The sequence below is a fragment of the Maylandia zebra genome, linkage group LG6, assembly GCF_041146795.1.
Source record: "Maylandia zebra isolate NMK-2024a linkage group LG6, Mzebra_GT3a, whole genome shotgun sequence".
Lineage (NCBI taxonomy): Eukaryota > Metazoa > Chordata > Actinopteri > Cichliformes > Cichlidae > Maylandia > Maylandia zebra.
This window is the reverse complement of record NC_135172.1, coordinates 41,613,350-41,629,272: the sequence shown is the minus strand read 5'-3', so window position 1 is coordinate 41,629,272 and position 15,923 is coordinate 41,613,350. Positions and strand designations below refer to the sequence as shown.

Here is a 15,923-nt window from a genome sequence, read left to right as displayed (position 1 = left end):
CTGTGCGTGGGAAGAAAACTTCTTTTTACAGTGAAAAAAAACCCCCTAAACCTCCGAACAAGCACCGAGTAGCTACGACATAATGGGAAATTCACAGAGAAACTCGCGGATTCTTCCACTGACCGCGGCACACCTGCACCAGGGTAAACCTCCGCCTACCCCAGTCCTGCTTTACAGGTGAAAATAGAGCAACAGCACCGCTGAGTCTTTGACTTTATTTATTTTCTGCTGTGTTTTACTTGCATCTATTTGAAAGACTGAGTGTAAACACAAAAAATATTTTATTTTATGTGCTGGAATGTGCAGAAAATAGGTTTAAATGTTAAACTAATTTCTTCCAGTCAGAGAATGTTGCATATAATTAAATTTTTGCTTGATGCATAAAGTTAAAAGATTAAAACTAATAAAACAAGTTTTAAAAAGAGACTTTTCCATTTGATTACATTTTGTATGATGGATTATGTAGAAAAAGTAGAATTGGGCTGAAAGATCTATCGCTTTATTACCTATTCAGGTTGTAAATCGTGTTTTTAAAAAGTAACTACGTAACTAAGTAACTAAGTAATTAATTACTTTTGAAAATAAGTAATCAGTAAAGTAACAGGATTACTTTTTTGGGAAGTAATCAGTAATTAGTTACTGATTACTTTTTTCAAGTAACTTGACCAACACTGCCTATAACGAACTTTACCTTCCAGTAGCGCCATTATACGTTCAAAATGAGAAGATTCAAGTTGCCCAGTAATCCAGATGATAATTTTTAACCTTAGATTTTCGTCCTAACGCACTGACTGCTATTGAATTGGTTGCTTCAGATTGCAGATGAGCACAGTTGGGGAACATTTGCTGCATGCACATCTTGCTTGTTAACTCCATCCATCCATTCGCTTCCGCTTATCCTTTTCAGGGTCGCTGGAGCCTATCCCAGCTGTCATAGGGCAAAAGGCGGGGTACACCCTGGACAGGTCGCCAGTCTGTCACAGAGCTAACACATAGGGACAGACAACCATTCACACTCACATTCACACCTAGTGGCAATTTGGATTATCCAATTAACCTATCCCCACAAGTTGCATGTCTTTGGACGGTGGGAGGAAGCCGGAGTACCCGGAGAGAACCCACGCAAACACGGGGAGAACATGCAAACTCCACACAGAAAGACCCCGGCCTGATGGTGGAATTGAACTCAGGACCTTCTTGCTGTGAGGCAACAGTGCTAACCACCGTGCCACCGTGCTGCTTGTTAACTCATAATTCAAAACATATTGTGACAAGAAAACTTTTTTTTCCTCTAAAACAAAAGTCCAATTCCAGTAACTCTCTGCACTGAAGTATGGACTTAATCCTGGATTCTCATTCAGCTGTGACTATCCTAAATCTCTTGACCCCATTTGTGTGAGCGTGCATGAAGATGGTCATCGCCTACTGTTCAGCTGGAAAGCTCAAACTTACATACTTGTGTGTCCCTTGTTTTTATTGTTGTCCTGCTTGTAAAACATATGCTTGTCTCTTCATTTTTCCTGATTTCTTCTGTTCTATATAATTCAGCTTCTGTTTCTATGTGTACAGCTCTTCCATTCAAGCATGATCAAACTACACTGCCATCAATTTGCGTACCCCAGTAGGTATGCAAAAGATTGATTTACAGTTTAATTAAAGAGCTGAACAATTAAAGTTTATTTAAACAGGGACTTCAAAATACCTGGCCAAAGATCCCCAAGTGGCGAAACGTGCTTCTAGAAGGACTTTGACAACGAACCGCTGGGTTTAATGATGAAATGAAACCCGGTTTGAGTACGTTTCTGCTCAATAAAATATTAGTTCAGTCCTGTGTCTGGCTTCTATACTGTGCATAATAATCTTACACCATATAGTGGTAAATATCAAAGAGTGCCTCAGTAGCTAATGCCTGCACATTTCTCTAAAATCACATTACTCCTTTGGCCATGGTGTTCTGGTCCGGTTAATGATTAGCCAGATGATGAAGCCATTATTGACTGAACCTGCTGCCTGTGCCTCATGGAACATTAAATACATCACTTCCTCTCAAGGGGCCCAACGCTGGCCCTCACTCTGTTTCCCTTCAGTGAGGAAATGAAAACAGTCATTAGAATCAGAGAAGGACAGAGAAGCTAAAAGACAGCAGAATAAGGGTCCTCGCATGTTTCAGGAGCAAGTTATCACATACAGCCCTGACTCACAGTGTCTTAAAGATTGCTTGTGTTCAACCCCCGCCCCCCGATGCATCAAACTGCAATGCAACCCAGCTTTTGTAAAAGGCAGCTGGAGTACACCCAACCCTCTATAACGTCTCCCTATCATCTCATAGTGGGTTTGTTCAGTTTGAAGTGGTCCCCTTCTGTCATTTTCCCATAAAGCTTCTGTACAGCCAAGCATCCCCCAGACCAGCACTCTCTGTTCTTATTCTTCTCTCAGTTTTCTCTGACAGCCTGCTCAATCGACAAGCAGAGGGTTTACAAACGTCCAATATCATTATTATGTTGTTACAATTCTGTCTTTCCTAATCTGTATGTTATCTGGTTGTGGCCTGCTAAGAATGCCAACCACACCCCATCTTCTCCTCTCCGCCGAGGGGAGCACAGTCTTACACGCCGCCTCACCACCGGCCCTCTGCTGGGCTTATGAAAGCGGCTTGGTTCGCTCCAGGCCTGTGAGCTAGTGAGCTATAATGTCATTGTTTCTGCTGTTATTGTAAAGGATATCACACACACACACACACACACACACACACACACACACACACACACACACACACACACACACACTGTCCGCAGAAACCTACAGCGATAAAGCTCACACTCCAGCCTGCACGCGTGCGTAAAAAGGGAAATCTGAGCGGCGCTGGATGTGTAAACCGAAGGATGGGGTGCAGTCCCCATTGATGAAAACGAGTGGGTGAGGGCTGGATAATGCTATGATTCATCCCCTCCTCCCCTACCTCTCTCCCCATCAGCACTGTCACACCCCACCCTCACCACAGCCCCTTTCTACACCTGTTTGACCCGGGCCGTCTCCACTCACTGTGGCCGTAAATTGTTTTAAATGTATCGATTGTTTTCAGCAGCATCCGGTCTTCTAATGCAACCACGATTCTTTTCGGAAACACCTCCCGAGCCCTGGGTGCTGTTATATCGGTGGCTGCATGTTTGGGAACACATCAACACCTCCACAAGTGCAAAATGACGGAATCGCAGAGGCTGGTGGTTACTGGATGTGATGGTTATAATGGAGAGCTCGGCTACAAGAGCAGCTTTCTGTGCCTTAGAACTTCCACAGAGGAGGAAGAAAATGTTGCCCTTACTTTAGCATGGCTTGTTCTTTCTCCTCTTCCTCCTTTTGCCGAGCCATCACTGCCATGATTATCTTCCTTTCCTCCTCGGTGAGGTGGCTAAGGTCCGGCAGATCTGGCATGGACGGCGGCACGGTGGGTGGGCGAGGGCCGCCCTGGGGCCCCACCGAGGCGGACATCTTTTCGACCAGCACCACCCCACCACCACCTCCTCCTCCTTCTCCTCGGCGTGTCGTTTCGGCTGACAGGTTCCCCGGAGTGTTCCCGAGCCACACCTCACGACATGGTCGGCGGGCGTAGTGAACGCGGTAGCGGCAGCCGCAGCTCCGGCGAGTAGTGCGCGCCGCTCATGGTTGGAGGCACCCTCGGCTGTGCTTTTGTTTGTCCTCTTTATGGGTGTTTCTGCCCCCACCACGCTCTCGTCGTCGTTCCCCCCCCACCCCCCGCCTGCCCTCCTCTCCCCTCCACCGCCCGGATTCACACGGAGCCCATCTCCGTTTTTTCACGCCGGGAATTGAGTCGAGCTGAGGAGGGGGCCGTGGTTCTTCTTCGCTCGGCTGATCTGTGGAGCCTCCGCCGTCGTCGGACTGGAGCTGGATGTGGGGTTGGTATAGGCGGAGTCCGTGCTCTCTCTCTCTCTCTCTCACTCTCTCTCTCTCTCTCTCTCTCTCTCTCTCTCTCAGTCAATGGGAATGCAGCCCACCGTCATCTCCCGTTTTTGCAGAGGCGCGCTTACTCATGTGAGAATGGGGTCCTTAACCATCCCAGGCGTCGCTCGGGCACGCGCATCTCAAACCCACACAAAGTTCAGGGAGCACAAAGCGTGTCGGTGTCTGACACTACCGGCTGCTTCCGGTCCCCTTTCAATGCTTTTGTATTTCGTCAACTCGAATAAATCACCGCCGGTTTAATGCACGATCACTTTCAGCACCACGGACAGCTGCTCAGTTCTCTGTGAGCAGTTTCCACACCTGAGCGATTCCACGTCGTGTTTATGCTGTATTTTTGAAACGCTCCAAACCACGAGAGCAGGTAACGAGCTTATTCTCCCGTATTCGGACCTGAGATTGCACCAAGCACAAGCGAGCACAAGCAGCTGCTGCACAAAACCTGATCTAACCATTCTTTGACGTCATTTGAATCGTGTGTCCTGATACAGACTTTAGACTGACCTCCGTACTTCACGCGCTTTACTTTAGGGCAATGGAAGCTGGGCAGGGGTCTCTGACATTTCCATTTGACCCACCTTTCCTCTAACATTATGTAGCTCATGGTTTTGTGTTATTCTTGAAAGAAAAGTGGTTTCTCTGGGTCATTTTAGCCTTAGACGCATCCATTTATTTCCCTTTTGTTTATTTCCCCCATCTTTGTTCGTTATATATAAGTAAATGTTGACTAACTGCCAGGCTGATTGGTGTTCAGTCGGTTTTAATATTGTAGTTTCTTTCATTGCATCCTTCCTTGTTAAAGGTGTGTGCTTAAAATAATTTTTAAAAAAATTAAACTCATCTAGTTATTTACTGAATGTACAGAAAAACAAAAACATTTTGGACAACTTCATGTTCAAAATATCTGAGTGTTGTGTTAAAGAGATAATAACCAAAGTCAAACTAGGGTCAGATGAGGAATCAAACAAGAACCACATGTTTGTTTGTTTGTTTGTTTGTTTGTTTGTTTGTTTGTTTGTTTTGGTGCAGATGCCATACCAGCACAACCCCAAAGTCAGCTGCGTTATCTCCCAGAACTAAAAAAGAGATCTTCTGCTTGTTATGCAAATGTGTTAACCACCACACTACGGCTAGATTATACCTTCATATAACACCGCTTCATACCACAAGATGGTGCAGTGAGTCAGAATAACCTTTATTTAACCAGCCAAATCAATAAAATCAATAAAATCAATAAAAGCAATTAATATACAGCAGGACATATCCAAAAACAATTCAATAATCCCACTGTCAAAACACTGCCCCCTAGTGGGGAAAATTGTAGTTAAATTCTGCGAATTACAAATTAGGGGCTTGTCTGGGATTTGCTGTCTCACATCCACAAGGGTGAATTGCATCAGGCTACACAGAGCATGTTGGAAGTCACACACAGGAACAGCACAGAGGACGTGGCCAGTTTCCAAAATAAAACACTCTGTCCAGACCAAAAGATTAATTTTCATTTAGTTTTTAAATATTTTTTCATATTTTTTTGCTTTTCAGGATAGAAATTCTAATTGAATTCATTTCAGTTTTATATTAGTATTATAGTATCGGTTTTTATTAGTTATTTTGTTTTTATTATGATTACATGTGGAGTCTTTGACAAAAATGTGTATTTGATGTTATGGAACAAATACAGGACAGGTAATACAAGTTTATTATATTTAATATTTTGACCAAACAACTAAAGATTAAAACAGAACATGTTTTCCATGTTTTCCTTAAACGTTTTGTTTAATTTGACTTAGATTCATGTTTAGAAATATTATTTACAATAAATAAAACTTTTGCATTTTAATTTTCATAGTTGGACTAGTTTTAAATAACTTTTAAAAAGTGAAAAAAGCAATTAAAAATGTGATATGTGTTTTACCAGATTTAACTAATAATTAATAAATACAAGATTATCAGAGTTCTGTGCCTCATTAAAAACTCTAACTTTACTATTTCCATAAAGTATGCTCATCATACTTCATTTATGTGTCAGCCACTTCTGTGTTTAATTAGCCAGCTTGGTTTGCTCTGAGAATAATATTATTTTAAACGGTTCTTTACAGAGAGCGAAACATGACTGGACACCACATGACATTTATTGTAGTCTGGAGGGAAGTTTGGTCCAAAATAAGGCAGAAAATAATGAATATTTGGGTTTCTCAGTAATCTGTACAATATTTTTTGAATGAATACACAGATTTTTAGAAAGTCTTTCAGAAACATTTTTAGGTTTCGTGTCTTTTTGTGTTTTTCACAATAAGAAAAACCTGTGGATTCCAGGTATTAAGTATAAACTTCAGAGATCTGTTTGTATGATATCAGAGAGTGAGATGCTGGCAGCTTCTGTCCATTATTAATCTCACTGTCTGTCCTGCTCTTTCGCTTCCTGGCTCATTTTGCATTCAGGTCCGGGCTCCCAGGTTACTTCGATCCGCAGCTGGTACCGGTTTCTCCCGGATGACGTAATGATGCTGGGTGACAGGCTGTGTCCGTCCAGCAGATGGCATTAAACTCTCGGCTTTTGTTTATGCTGCCGCCCGGCCTCCGTCACGTGACGTCACCGGAGCGGCGACTGTACCGCGGTGACGTCAGCTTTCCGTGGTGCAAGATTTTGTCATCATTTAGGTCGTGACTAGGGACCCCAGCCCTGAGTGGCACAGTCGTGCTACAGTCTGCTGCAGAGTGTGAAAGTCTGCAGGAGGAAGCAGAGCTTTAAGCGACCTTTACTGTTTTTATTTAACGAACTCTGACAATCACACAGGAGTAAATATAACATCATGCACACATAATCCGGAGTTTGTTTTTATCATATTGCAGCCTCATGTTACAGGAGATGAAACTACACCTCAAACTTTTCACTCAGGAAGCTTCTACCAGGAAGTGGAAAAACCGGGTCCTCTGGGCGCCGAGTAGTGATCCCCTCTCGCCAAAAACATGCGCTAGATTAACCACACTGGATGAGAACATGTAGCACTTAGTACTAGTATTTTCATCTGACACGAAAATACTAGTACTAGTGCTATCCTTTGTACTCTGTAATATATGTTACTGTGCTAATGCAGATAAAGCTACTCAACAGAATATAAGTAGTTAACACCATCTCAAAGTGATCTACATTTAATACATATATCTTCCTATAGTACATATTCATAATTTAAAAATACAAAATTTTGATGCTAAAACTTTTGCTTAAATGGAATTAGCCCACCCCCCTCTTCATAACAGTCTCACATGACACATATAAGAGATGTACTGGTCTGTTCCCACTGAAAACTGTGTCATTCTACTTCTGTGTGTCTTCAAATATATCTTTGTGTCAGCCAATATTAATTTTAAATTGTTTTTTTTTTTTTTTTTTTTTTTATTGAATCTAAAAATAGACATGACCCGAGTATGAAGCCTGTCCCAGCTGTCACATGGTGAGGGCACAAACAAGCATCACCTCCACTTGTCAAAGACTTTGCAGAAACAGGAACAGACGATCTTTGTGAGCATACTGATATCTAGTGGACACTGACATACACTGCATGAGCAGAGAGGAGTGAATCACTTCGTAAGTCACTACATGATGTTTATGTCTGTGCAGGTTTTCATCAGTCGTGGTAACTGTAAGAGCTTGAAAATAAAAGGCAACTGGACTTTTTGTTTTAAGTCTGTGAAGCCGTTTCACCTCTCACACAAGTGGTTTCTCAAACTAACAGGTGAAGACCACAAAAAGACTTGCAGCAGTCAATCTTCAGACTGTCACCATGTTTCTGGTCACTTAAAGTGAGAGTAAGGAACTCTTCCTCAGCTCAGCGCTGATTTCAGGTTTATGGACAACAAAGCAAAGAAAAACATTAGAATTTAAAATACGTTTGTGTGTAATTACACATAGTCTGTATTAAGTGATTATTAATAATCGTATGATAAATATGATAAAGCTAAAGTAACATCAATCTCGTACGAATGTTAAATGTTAAGAGCTGATCCTGAATACTCACCATGTTTGCAGCACAGTGTAGCTCATTCGATGTATGCCATGGATAAGGGTAGGAGTGATTAGCGGCGTTAGTTATTAATTTATTGTAAATCTGTAGACATATGTTTATATTTAATACTTACAGACAGGAATTGCCCACAAAACATAATTTTCATTTTAATTATGGTCTATAATTAAGAATACGTTGATGCATTTGCCTCCAAACAATCAAAGTGTGTGTGTGTGTGTGTGTGTGTGTGATAATTAATAACTACATCGCTTAGCCTGGCGTTGGTTACATGAAAGATATACCTGCTCTAAGAATACTATGTAAGCAAAGAAAATATTGTCACCTGCTAGTTGTTTTTGTACAGTCCCTAAAAGTAGCACCAAAACTGCAGTGTGTCACATTAAGTTTAATTATGAGGCATGTGCATGTTCTTTTTGCACAAAGGAAGAGCTGAAAGCTTTGTGCGCGTTTCTTGTGTTTAGGTTAGAAAATGACACGAAAAGGAAGGCAGATGTTTGTTCATTTGAGGAAATGAAAACAAGGACACAAAGAGCTCAGAGACACAAATGTTTATGGGAAGCGAGGTCTGCTCTCCTTCTGTGGAATAGCACAGCACAGTGGTCTAAGCATTTCAAGGATATTGGCTCCCTTATTAAAAGCATCATGTAACACCTTCAGCACTGTTAATGTAAGATTTGCTACATAAAATGCCATTTCTATTCATACAACATTGAAAATGTACCTTAATATTCAAATTGACTTTGCACAAACGCTTTTTCACTAATCTGCTTGACAGTGCCACCTAATGTATGAGTGAGGCACTGCAGGAGTAGACTCCGTGTCGCTGGTTTTTAGAAACTTTTTATTCCAATTTTAATAGCTTTGTTATTTTCTGAAACATTAAATCAGAATAAATATTTTCTGAGAAAAATAAAACCCAAATAGCAATCCCAAAAAAAAAAAAAAAGATTTAGGAGAGAAATATTTACAAATTCTCTTCCTGAATAGCTTTAGTAGACATCTGAGGACAGGAAGGGCACCTATTGGTTGTTTTTTTGGTACAGATCTGCTGAGAGTCTGTCTACTTGCTGATGACCTCTGTGTCTACATCTTCTGAGCGGGACACCACTTTCCCATCAACGATCTCCTCAATCACCACCTTTTTCCTCTGGGTTCTGACTGGTTTACCTGCGGAGCGAATAGGAACATAATTTAAACCTGTAGTATGTGTCATTTTACCAGGCAACAACACTGAGATAAATAAAAGCAGCAGTGACGTAAACTTACGTTCTTCTTTGACCTCGACGACCTTAACGGTTTTCCTGCATGAAAGCAAAAAAGTTAATTTTGGATTGCTACAAGTTTAAGGAAAAAAGTACTAAATGATGAACTTTTGGGTGCAGGAACTTTTAAAACTTTCCAAATGCGAGTCAGTGTCCACAAACTCCCACGTTAAAGTTTCCAGCTTTACAGCACAAATGAACATGTTTACAGCCTGGTATATAATAAAATAAGATAAAAAATAAAAGTCTTTACAGTCAATTTCCTCTTTTATGACATCTATATGGAGAGGGAATTTGTATAGCTCAGCTGGTTTGATGTTATTAAGGGTTAAAGTTTGCTTTATTTGGCCACAGAGTGCTGTATCCTCTTGCTTTCTGAGGATACTCGGGATACTGAAGTGAACCTGCCTTTCCTGTTTGTGCTTTTGAAACATTTTAATGTTTTAAGGATGCTTGGCATTCCCAAAACTTTGGTTTGCTTTAATAAAACAAACTATAACACAAAATTATGTTGTTGGGTCTTTTTTTTAATGCCCACAGCTTTAAGATTATGACACATTAGTTTTACTCATGTTTCCTTCTTCTGGCAGGAAGCGTTTTTACCACCATTTCTTCATCCAACCCTTTAACCTTTGAAAGCTGACAAGGAGTAACTCTTGAACTGTGCGGTTCGTATTATATTTCAGGCCTGCTTACAGAACAAAATGAATGGGAGTGCATCAGAAGTTAGTGAGGGTGGTCTTCGCCTATGCAGCTAACATTGGAAAAACCCAGGAACTATTCTACTGGTCGCCAAACCACGTCTTTACTGATTACAAAATTTTTATTCAATTTTTTTTGGATTAGCTGCAACTCCTGCTCCTCTCGTCAGCTTTGGCTGACTTTAAATGCATTGATGCCAGAGCACTAGCACATTAATACAGCCACTGGCACCAGTTTAAACCTCTGCTTTACTGCAAAAGTAGTTATTTACAGTGATAGATGTTTATTTATAAGTAACTTACTGTATATCCTCTCCATCCAGCAACCTTCTGTACTCTGCAATCTCCATCTCCAGCCTGGTCTTGATGTCGAGCAGCAGCTGGTACTCCATGGACTGCCTCTCGATGTCCACCCTCACCTCGCTGAGCTCCTTCTCCAAGCCGTCCACCATAGCCTGGAGCCGGGTAAGCTGCAGGCTGTAGCGGGACTCTGTCTCTGACAGTTGACCCTCCAAGGCAGATTTCTTCATGGGAGAGTAAACACACGAGGATAAAGGAGTGTGTGCCGAGTGCTAATTGCTTGTTTTGAAACTCGTATTTCCACTTGAGTCGCATAAGGCATAAAAAATGGTGACTGGCAGGTTGACTAACTGCGGTTTGTGGTGTGTTCAGGAAAATGCTGCAAATGTGTTGCTGGTATGTAGAGCCTTCCTTACCAGGCTGATCTGGGACTGTAGCTCGATCTGCAGGGCCTGCAGGGTCCTCTTGAGATCGTTGATCTCAGTCTTTGAGGACTGGAGGGTCTCTGTGCTGGAAGCCACCTGCTTGTTCAGCTCATCAAACTAAAAGGTATCAAAATGGACACAATAATGGTCACAAAGATATTCAAGCCATCGGGTGATCACATTTATTTTAGTGCAGTCATGAGATGATTCAGTTCAAAGTGCAGCCTCTTCTCCTCACCTTGACCTTATACCAGGCCTCCATCTCACGGCGGTTCTTTTCATTGATGCCCTCATACTGAGCTCTGATCTCATCCAAGACCTTGTTCAGGTCTTCCTGAGGCTTGGCGTCCACCTCCACATTCACAGAGCTGCCAGAAACCTGTCCACGCAGGGCTGCGAGCTCCTGAAACCATGACAACAGTAACAGGTAAGAGCATGAAATGCTAAGAGAGGAAAAAAACAGTTTGGGTCCTAAGGTGAAGAGCCAGTTAAAACCAGACTGTTACAGAAAGTACCAAAATTTATAAACACTGCATTCATGTAGCCTCACACTGATTCAGTTCATGACTCTGTGTGCTGCTGACTCGCTGTGTTTTCACTGTATCCCACTGTTGTTCTGTGTGGCCAAAGCATTTTTCTTTGAATGTGTTTTTTTATGCAGGTGGACATTTATGAGACTTTTGTCATCTAAGCAGACCTGGACTGTCATGTGAAAAGTCTTATCTTTTTTTTATCAGCCTGAGGCTCTGAAGTCACATTAAAATGATCTAAACAAATTCGGGATTAACGGCTGTTTGAGTAGGCAAATGATGCCAAATTGCTGGTGAACTGACTCATCAAAAACTACTTTCATGCTTTTGTTCTGCACTCTGTTTTCTGGATGTGCAGCCCTGAGACTTTCAAAGTGCATCACATGTCTGTTTTTTGTTCTGCCACTCTGATGTCAGTGACAGCAGGCCGCTCACCTCCTCGTGGTTCTTCTTCAGGTAGACCAGCTCCTCCTTCAAACCCTCCACCTGCATCTCCAGATCAGACCTGCTCATGGTGAGGTCATCCAGAACCCTTCGCAGCCCGGCGATGTCCGACTCCACCGACATGCGCACCGCCAGCTCATTCTCAAACCTGTTGGGGATAAAATATTGCTTATATTGCTGTAGCTGCTCGATTGATGTTAAAACAAAAACAAATACAGACGATGTAGCGTTAGCTCAAAAACCAGCTGGGCCAGTTAAACCACTTTTTCCTTTTGTTGTTGAAGGTTACGGGTCAGTGATAATATCAAGAGAGAGCAAGAACGGGTGAAGTCACGTCTGAATAAATAGCAGTCAGCTAATTATTTTTCCACCACACAGACATCGGCAAATGTTCCCACTCACTTGATTCTGAAGTCCTCTGCAGCCAGCCTGGCGTTATCAATCTGCAGCATCAGCCTGGCGTTGTCCTGTGTGGCCAAGCCGATCTAGGAAAAGTAAACAAAGCAGAAATAGCGTGAGTGGTTTCTAATCCGAATATAATACTACCACAAAGGCGTGTTAGTGACTCATTGTCCAGAATGTAGGCTGGCAAGGTTGGGTTATTACACAGAATAACTTTATTTATTCATTCCAGAGTAAATGCTTTAACAGGATCAAAGAACTATTTTGTTCATCAAGTGCGTCTGAGCATCACTCTTGGCAGGGTTTCTACATCCTGTTGAGTAACAAAGTCCAGTTTGTCATTTTGTGTAGTTTTTTTTTTTTTTAGATCTGATCCACATTCCACGGACAGACAACTGAATGATGCTGCTGGTGTGTCAGCATGCCATATGTTATTGATAATGTTGCAGAGTAGCCTTATTGTGTTTAAAAGAAGCAGGTGACTTCCTTTGAAAAACAGGCGACATATGTTGAAACGATAATTTGTGTTTGATTTTTATGTTTTTCTTCAAACAAATAACGGCATTTCCATCATCACCTAATGCAGAAAGGGTTAAAAAATACTAAGAAACGAAGGGAACTTAGTTCGGCAACATTCAGAGCTTATCAACAACAGATGTGGGAGATAAAAAAAAAAAGTTTAAGGGTTGGAAAGAAGAGTTCAGCTTCATTTTTTGAAGTTTTGAAATTGTTTTCTTTAGTTAAACATTTACTGAAGGGGAGAGCTCACCTTTTTGCGCAGGTCTTCGATGATTTTCTCATACTTGCTGTAGTCCCTGACAGTGGGGGTCTGCTTCTCGTACCACTCGCGGATTTGACGCTCCAGCTGCGCGTTGGAAGTCTCCAGAGAGCGCACCTTTTCCAGGTAGGAAGCCAGCCGGTCGTTGAGGTTCTGCATAGTCACCTTCTCGTTGCCTGATACGGAGAAGCTGCCGCTGTCACCTGAGAGCGTCTGTGACAAGTCAAAGCCGGAGCCGAGGCCGTTGGAGGCGTAAGACACCCGGACGTTTCTACCACCTGCCCCGCCATAGACGCTCATTGTACCCCGAGAGCTTCGCAGGCTGGGCGCGGAGGAGAGGGAAAGAGCGGATAATCCGTGGCGGATGGAGGTCATGATGAGTCGGTCTCTGTTCTCAGGTGCGGCGATCGCTAAGTCTCCACGAGTGGTACGCAAGAGGTGGTGCTGACGGAGCCCGGAGGAAGGTTTTATAGGGCAATGAGAGGAGGGAGCTGCCAAACAGGTATACTGCTCGTCACTGCAGGTGTGACCAGGCGTGGTGGGTCTTTTTGGTATTCGCTGTAACGGCCGCCACTGAATATTTTGTTCAAGAGGGTGTTGGCCATTGTTCGTGCCGTTCGTCATTTTCAATTAAGCCTCTTAATCTGAGGAGGAAATGAAAGATGAATTTCTCTTTTGGTAGAAGTATGTGGGAATGATCTTTATAGAATAATTCGCTCATAACAAAGACCAAAAATAATATCCTTACAGAGATGAACGTGTCACCCTAATGTGTCTCACAGTTGGCATTTTGACCTGTTGACACAGGCTGTAGACAGGATGCCCAAAGTCAGGCGCAGGTCCACCTTCTATGGGTCGGGTGAAATGCAGACTCTTTCCCTTTAAAGGTGGTCTGTGGCTAACAGAGACCAGACGTTAGCGTCTGCTCACATCTGTCTATGCCACATCTGCGGTTTTTTCTATGGGCCGCATTCTGAATTTACTCAGGGTGACTCATGGTGATTCTGCTCGGACACATCTGAAACATTTGCCAGTACTGTATGGTAGTTAAGCCATAAATGCAAATGCAGCTAAGATTAGGCTCGAATGTATCGCCTGTACGGCTGTTAGTTAGTAACTGCTTCTTACAGTAGGTGTTACAGAGTGACAGACCTACAAACTTACCACAAGAATAAAAGGAGTCTCTCAAAATGATATATTTTATATATATTAATCTAAAAAGTAACTTCCATATGAGGCAAAAGAAGTGGTAAAACCCAGGGATAAGAGGTTTCATTCTCTGAACAGAGGCGGAGCCAAGGGGTGGCCATAGACTCGCAACCAGGGTGAAACCAGAAAACTTCTGATACAGTTCTCTTGGGAATGCATATGAATGGGGGCCTGTGGTAGGAGTGGGCGGACTGATCCAAACATAGATAGTATTAATGCAACGTTGCTACTGGCATCATATAGATGTGGATGGCATACTTCAGTTTCAGTTTTTCACTCCTTAGGTTCAGTATGTTGCTCCCCTTTCATCACAAAGTAGACGTGTCTGTGCAAACACAGCTCCTCTCATGCACATACGATTCTCCCCCTCGTTCTGTCATGTGACACCTTGTGCAAAGACACATGCGGGCTGCAGAGAGGAGCATCCTGCAGGAACATTTTACAGCTGTCAGTGAACACACAGCAAACTGCAATATGTGTGTAAGAAGGGAATTCTCTGCTGTTGCAAAACAGTTTGTACAAATGGATCAAAAACTGAAAAAGGCAACAACAAGCTGCAAAATAAAAAAAATAAAAAAAACGCTCAAAGAGACCCAGATCCCCGGCACAGACACCGAGGCTCCTGGTAGAGAAAACCCAGGTAGTTTATGGTGGTGAAAGTCATGTTTCAGTTATGACTCATGTGGGCTCAACAGCATTAGTAATTTTCAAAGTGTTTTTGGTCACGATAGCTGTTACTTCAGCTGACTGGTTACCAATAGAGTACATTCAAAGATTGAAATAATGTAATCATCCTTTTGAAACATGTTAAATTATTTTATTGGAAGTGAAAAAATGTAAATGCCTGGATATAATAACCGTTCTGTGTTAACTGTTAAGATGAATGTATTTATATAGCACAACAATGATGCATTCACCTCATTAAGTTTGTTGTATCACTACTGGTACTTGGTATCTGTGATACTGGGCCAGTATTTACACCTCTAGCCTACAGAGCTGAAGCTCAAGTTTCTACTACTTTTTATCACACTTTTAAAACACCTGGTTGGTGCAGTATAGATGTTTTAGTAGTAGTAAAGTGTCTTTATGTGAGTCTCAGGCATGTCACCACGCCACGAGCCATTTTGATGTCAGGAAACAAGCAGCAGTTACTGGATTGCATCATTTTCCCTCCCTACAACCAGCTGTTTCTTATGTACACGTGGAAGTCTCCAGTGTGCTGTATGTCTAACATGTAATTATCTCTTACAATAAAATGTGTCCTGTCATAAATCCTGGACCAACCAATCAACATACAAAGGTTGTGTTTTATGGAGAAAAGAATCAGAATCAGAATTCAACTTTATTGTCATTGCACATATCAAAAGTACAAGGCAACAAAATGCAGTTCGCATCCATCCAGAAAGTGCTTTAGCAATAACATAGATATATAGATACAATACAAAATATGGGTCTATTATGGGTATGTTACAATGTACATGGAGGTATGTTATGAATATGCTATAACTATAAGTATGTACAGGCTGTAGTGAGTGTACAAGCTATGATCAGGATATAAATATGAAACTATACAAGTTATAAACAGTTGTAAAACTATAATTATTGTATAGTACAGAACGACTGTCTATATAGCATTTACAGTAGTGCAGTTTATTCGGGCTGAGGCAGAGCAGCTCCCGTACCAGACTGTTATACAGTTGTTCAGGATGCTCTCGATGGTGCAGCGGTAGAAGTTCACCAGGATGTCTGAGGACTGGTGGTTCTTCCTCAGAGTCCTCAGGAAGAAGAGGCACCTTCTTGACCAACTTGGAGCAGTTGGTTGTCCAGATGAGATCCTCATGTTATTTTATTTAAATTCTGACATTT

At 42.1% G+C, this 15,923-nt stretch overlaps 2 protein-coding genes across 25 annotated transcripts in view; both read right to left on the bottom strand.

Moving 5' to 3' along the window:
• rims1b (regulating synaptic membrane exocytosis 1b) overlaps positions 1–4,072 on the bottom strand; it is a 96,488-nt gene extending 92,416 nt beyond the window's left edge. For 11 of the 24 annotated variants that reach the window (XM_076885261.1, XM_076885271.1, XM_076885269.1 and 8 more), the window contains exon 1: positions 3,323–4,064. In XM_076885261.1, coding sequence (XP_076741376.1) covers positions 3,323–3,489 — 167 coding nt within the window. In that variant the 5' untranslated portion in view covers positions 3,490–4,064. Of the gene's footprint in view, positions 1–3,322 lie in introns of all 24 variants that reach the window. The other 13 variants (XM_076885274.1, XM_076885276.1, XM_076885279.1 and 10 more) reach the window with 4 other exon arrangements.
• Positions 4,073–8,539: 4,467 nt separating this feature from the next.
• LOC101482554 (keratin, type I cytoskeletal 19) lies at positions 8,540–13,478 on the bottom strand. Its single transcript, XM_004538717.4, has 8 exons — positions 12,840–13,478; positions 12,071–12,153; positions 11,660–11,816; positions 10,933–11,097; positions 10,686–10,811; positions 10,273–10,493; positions 9,273–9,307; positions 8,540–9,173 (listed from the first exon to the last, which is right to left on the bottom strand). The coding sequence occupies exons 1-8, from the start codon at positions 13,470–13,472 to the stop codon at positions 9,067–9,069; spliced, it is 1,527 nt and encodes a 508-aa protein (XP_004538774.2). The 5' UTR covers positions 13,473–13,478; the 3' UTR covers positions 8,540–9,066.
• Positions 13,479–15,923: the final 2,445 nt, after the last annotated feature.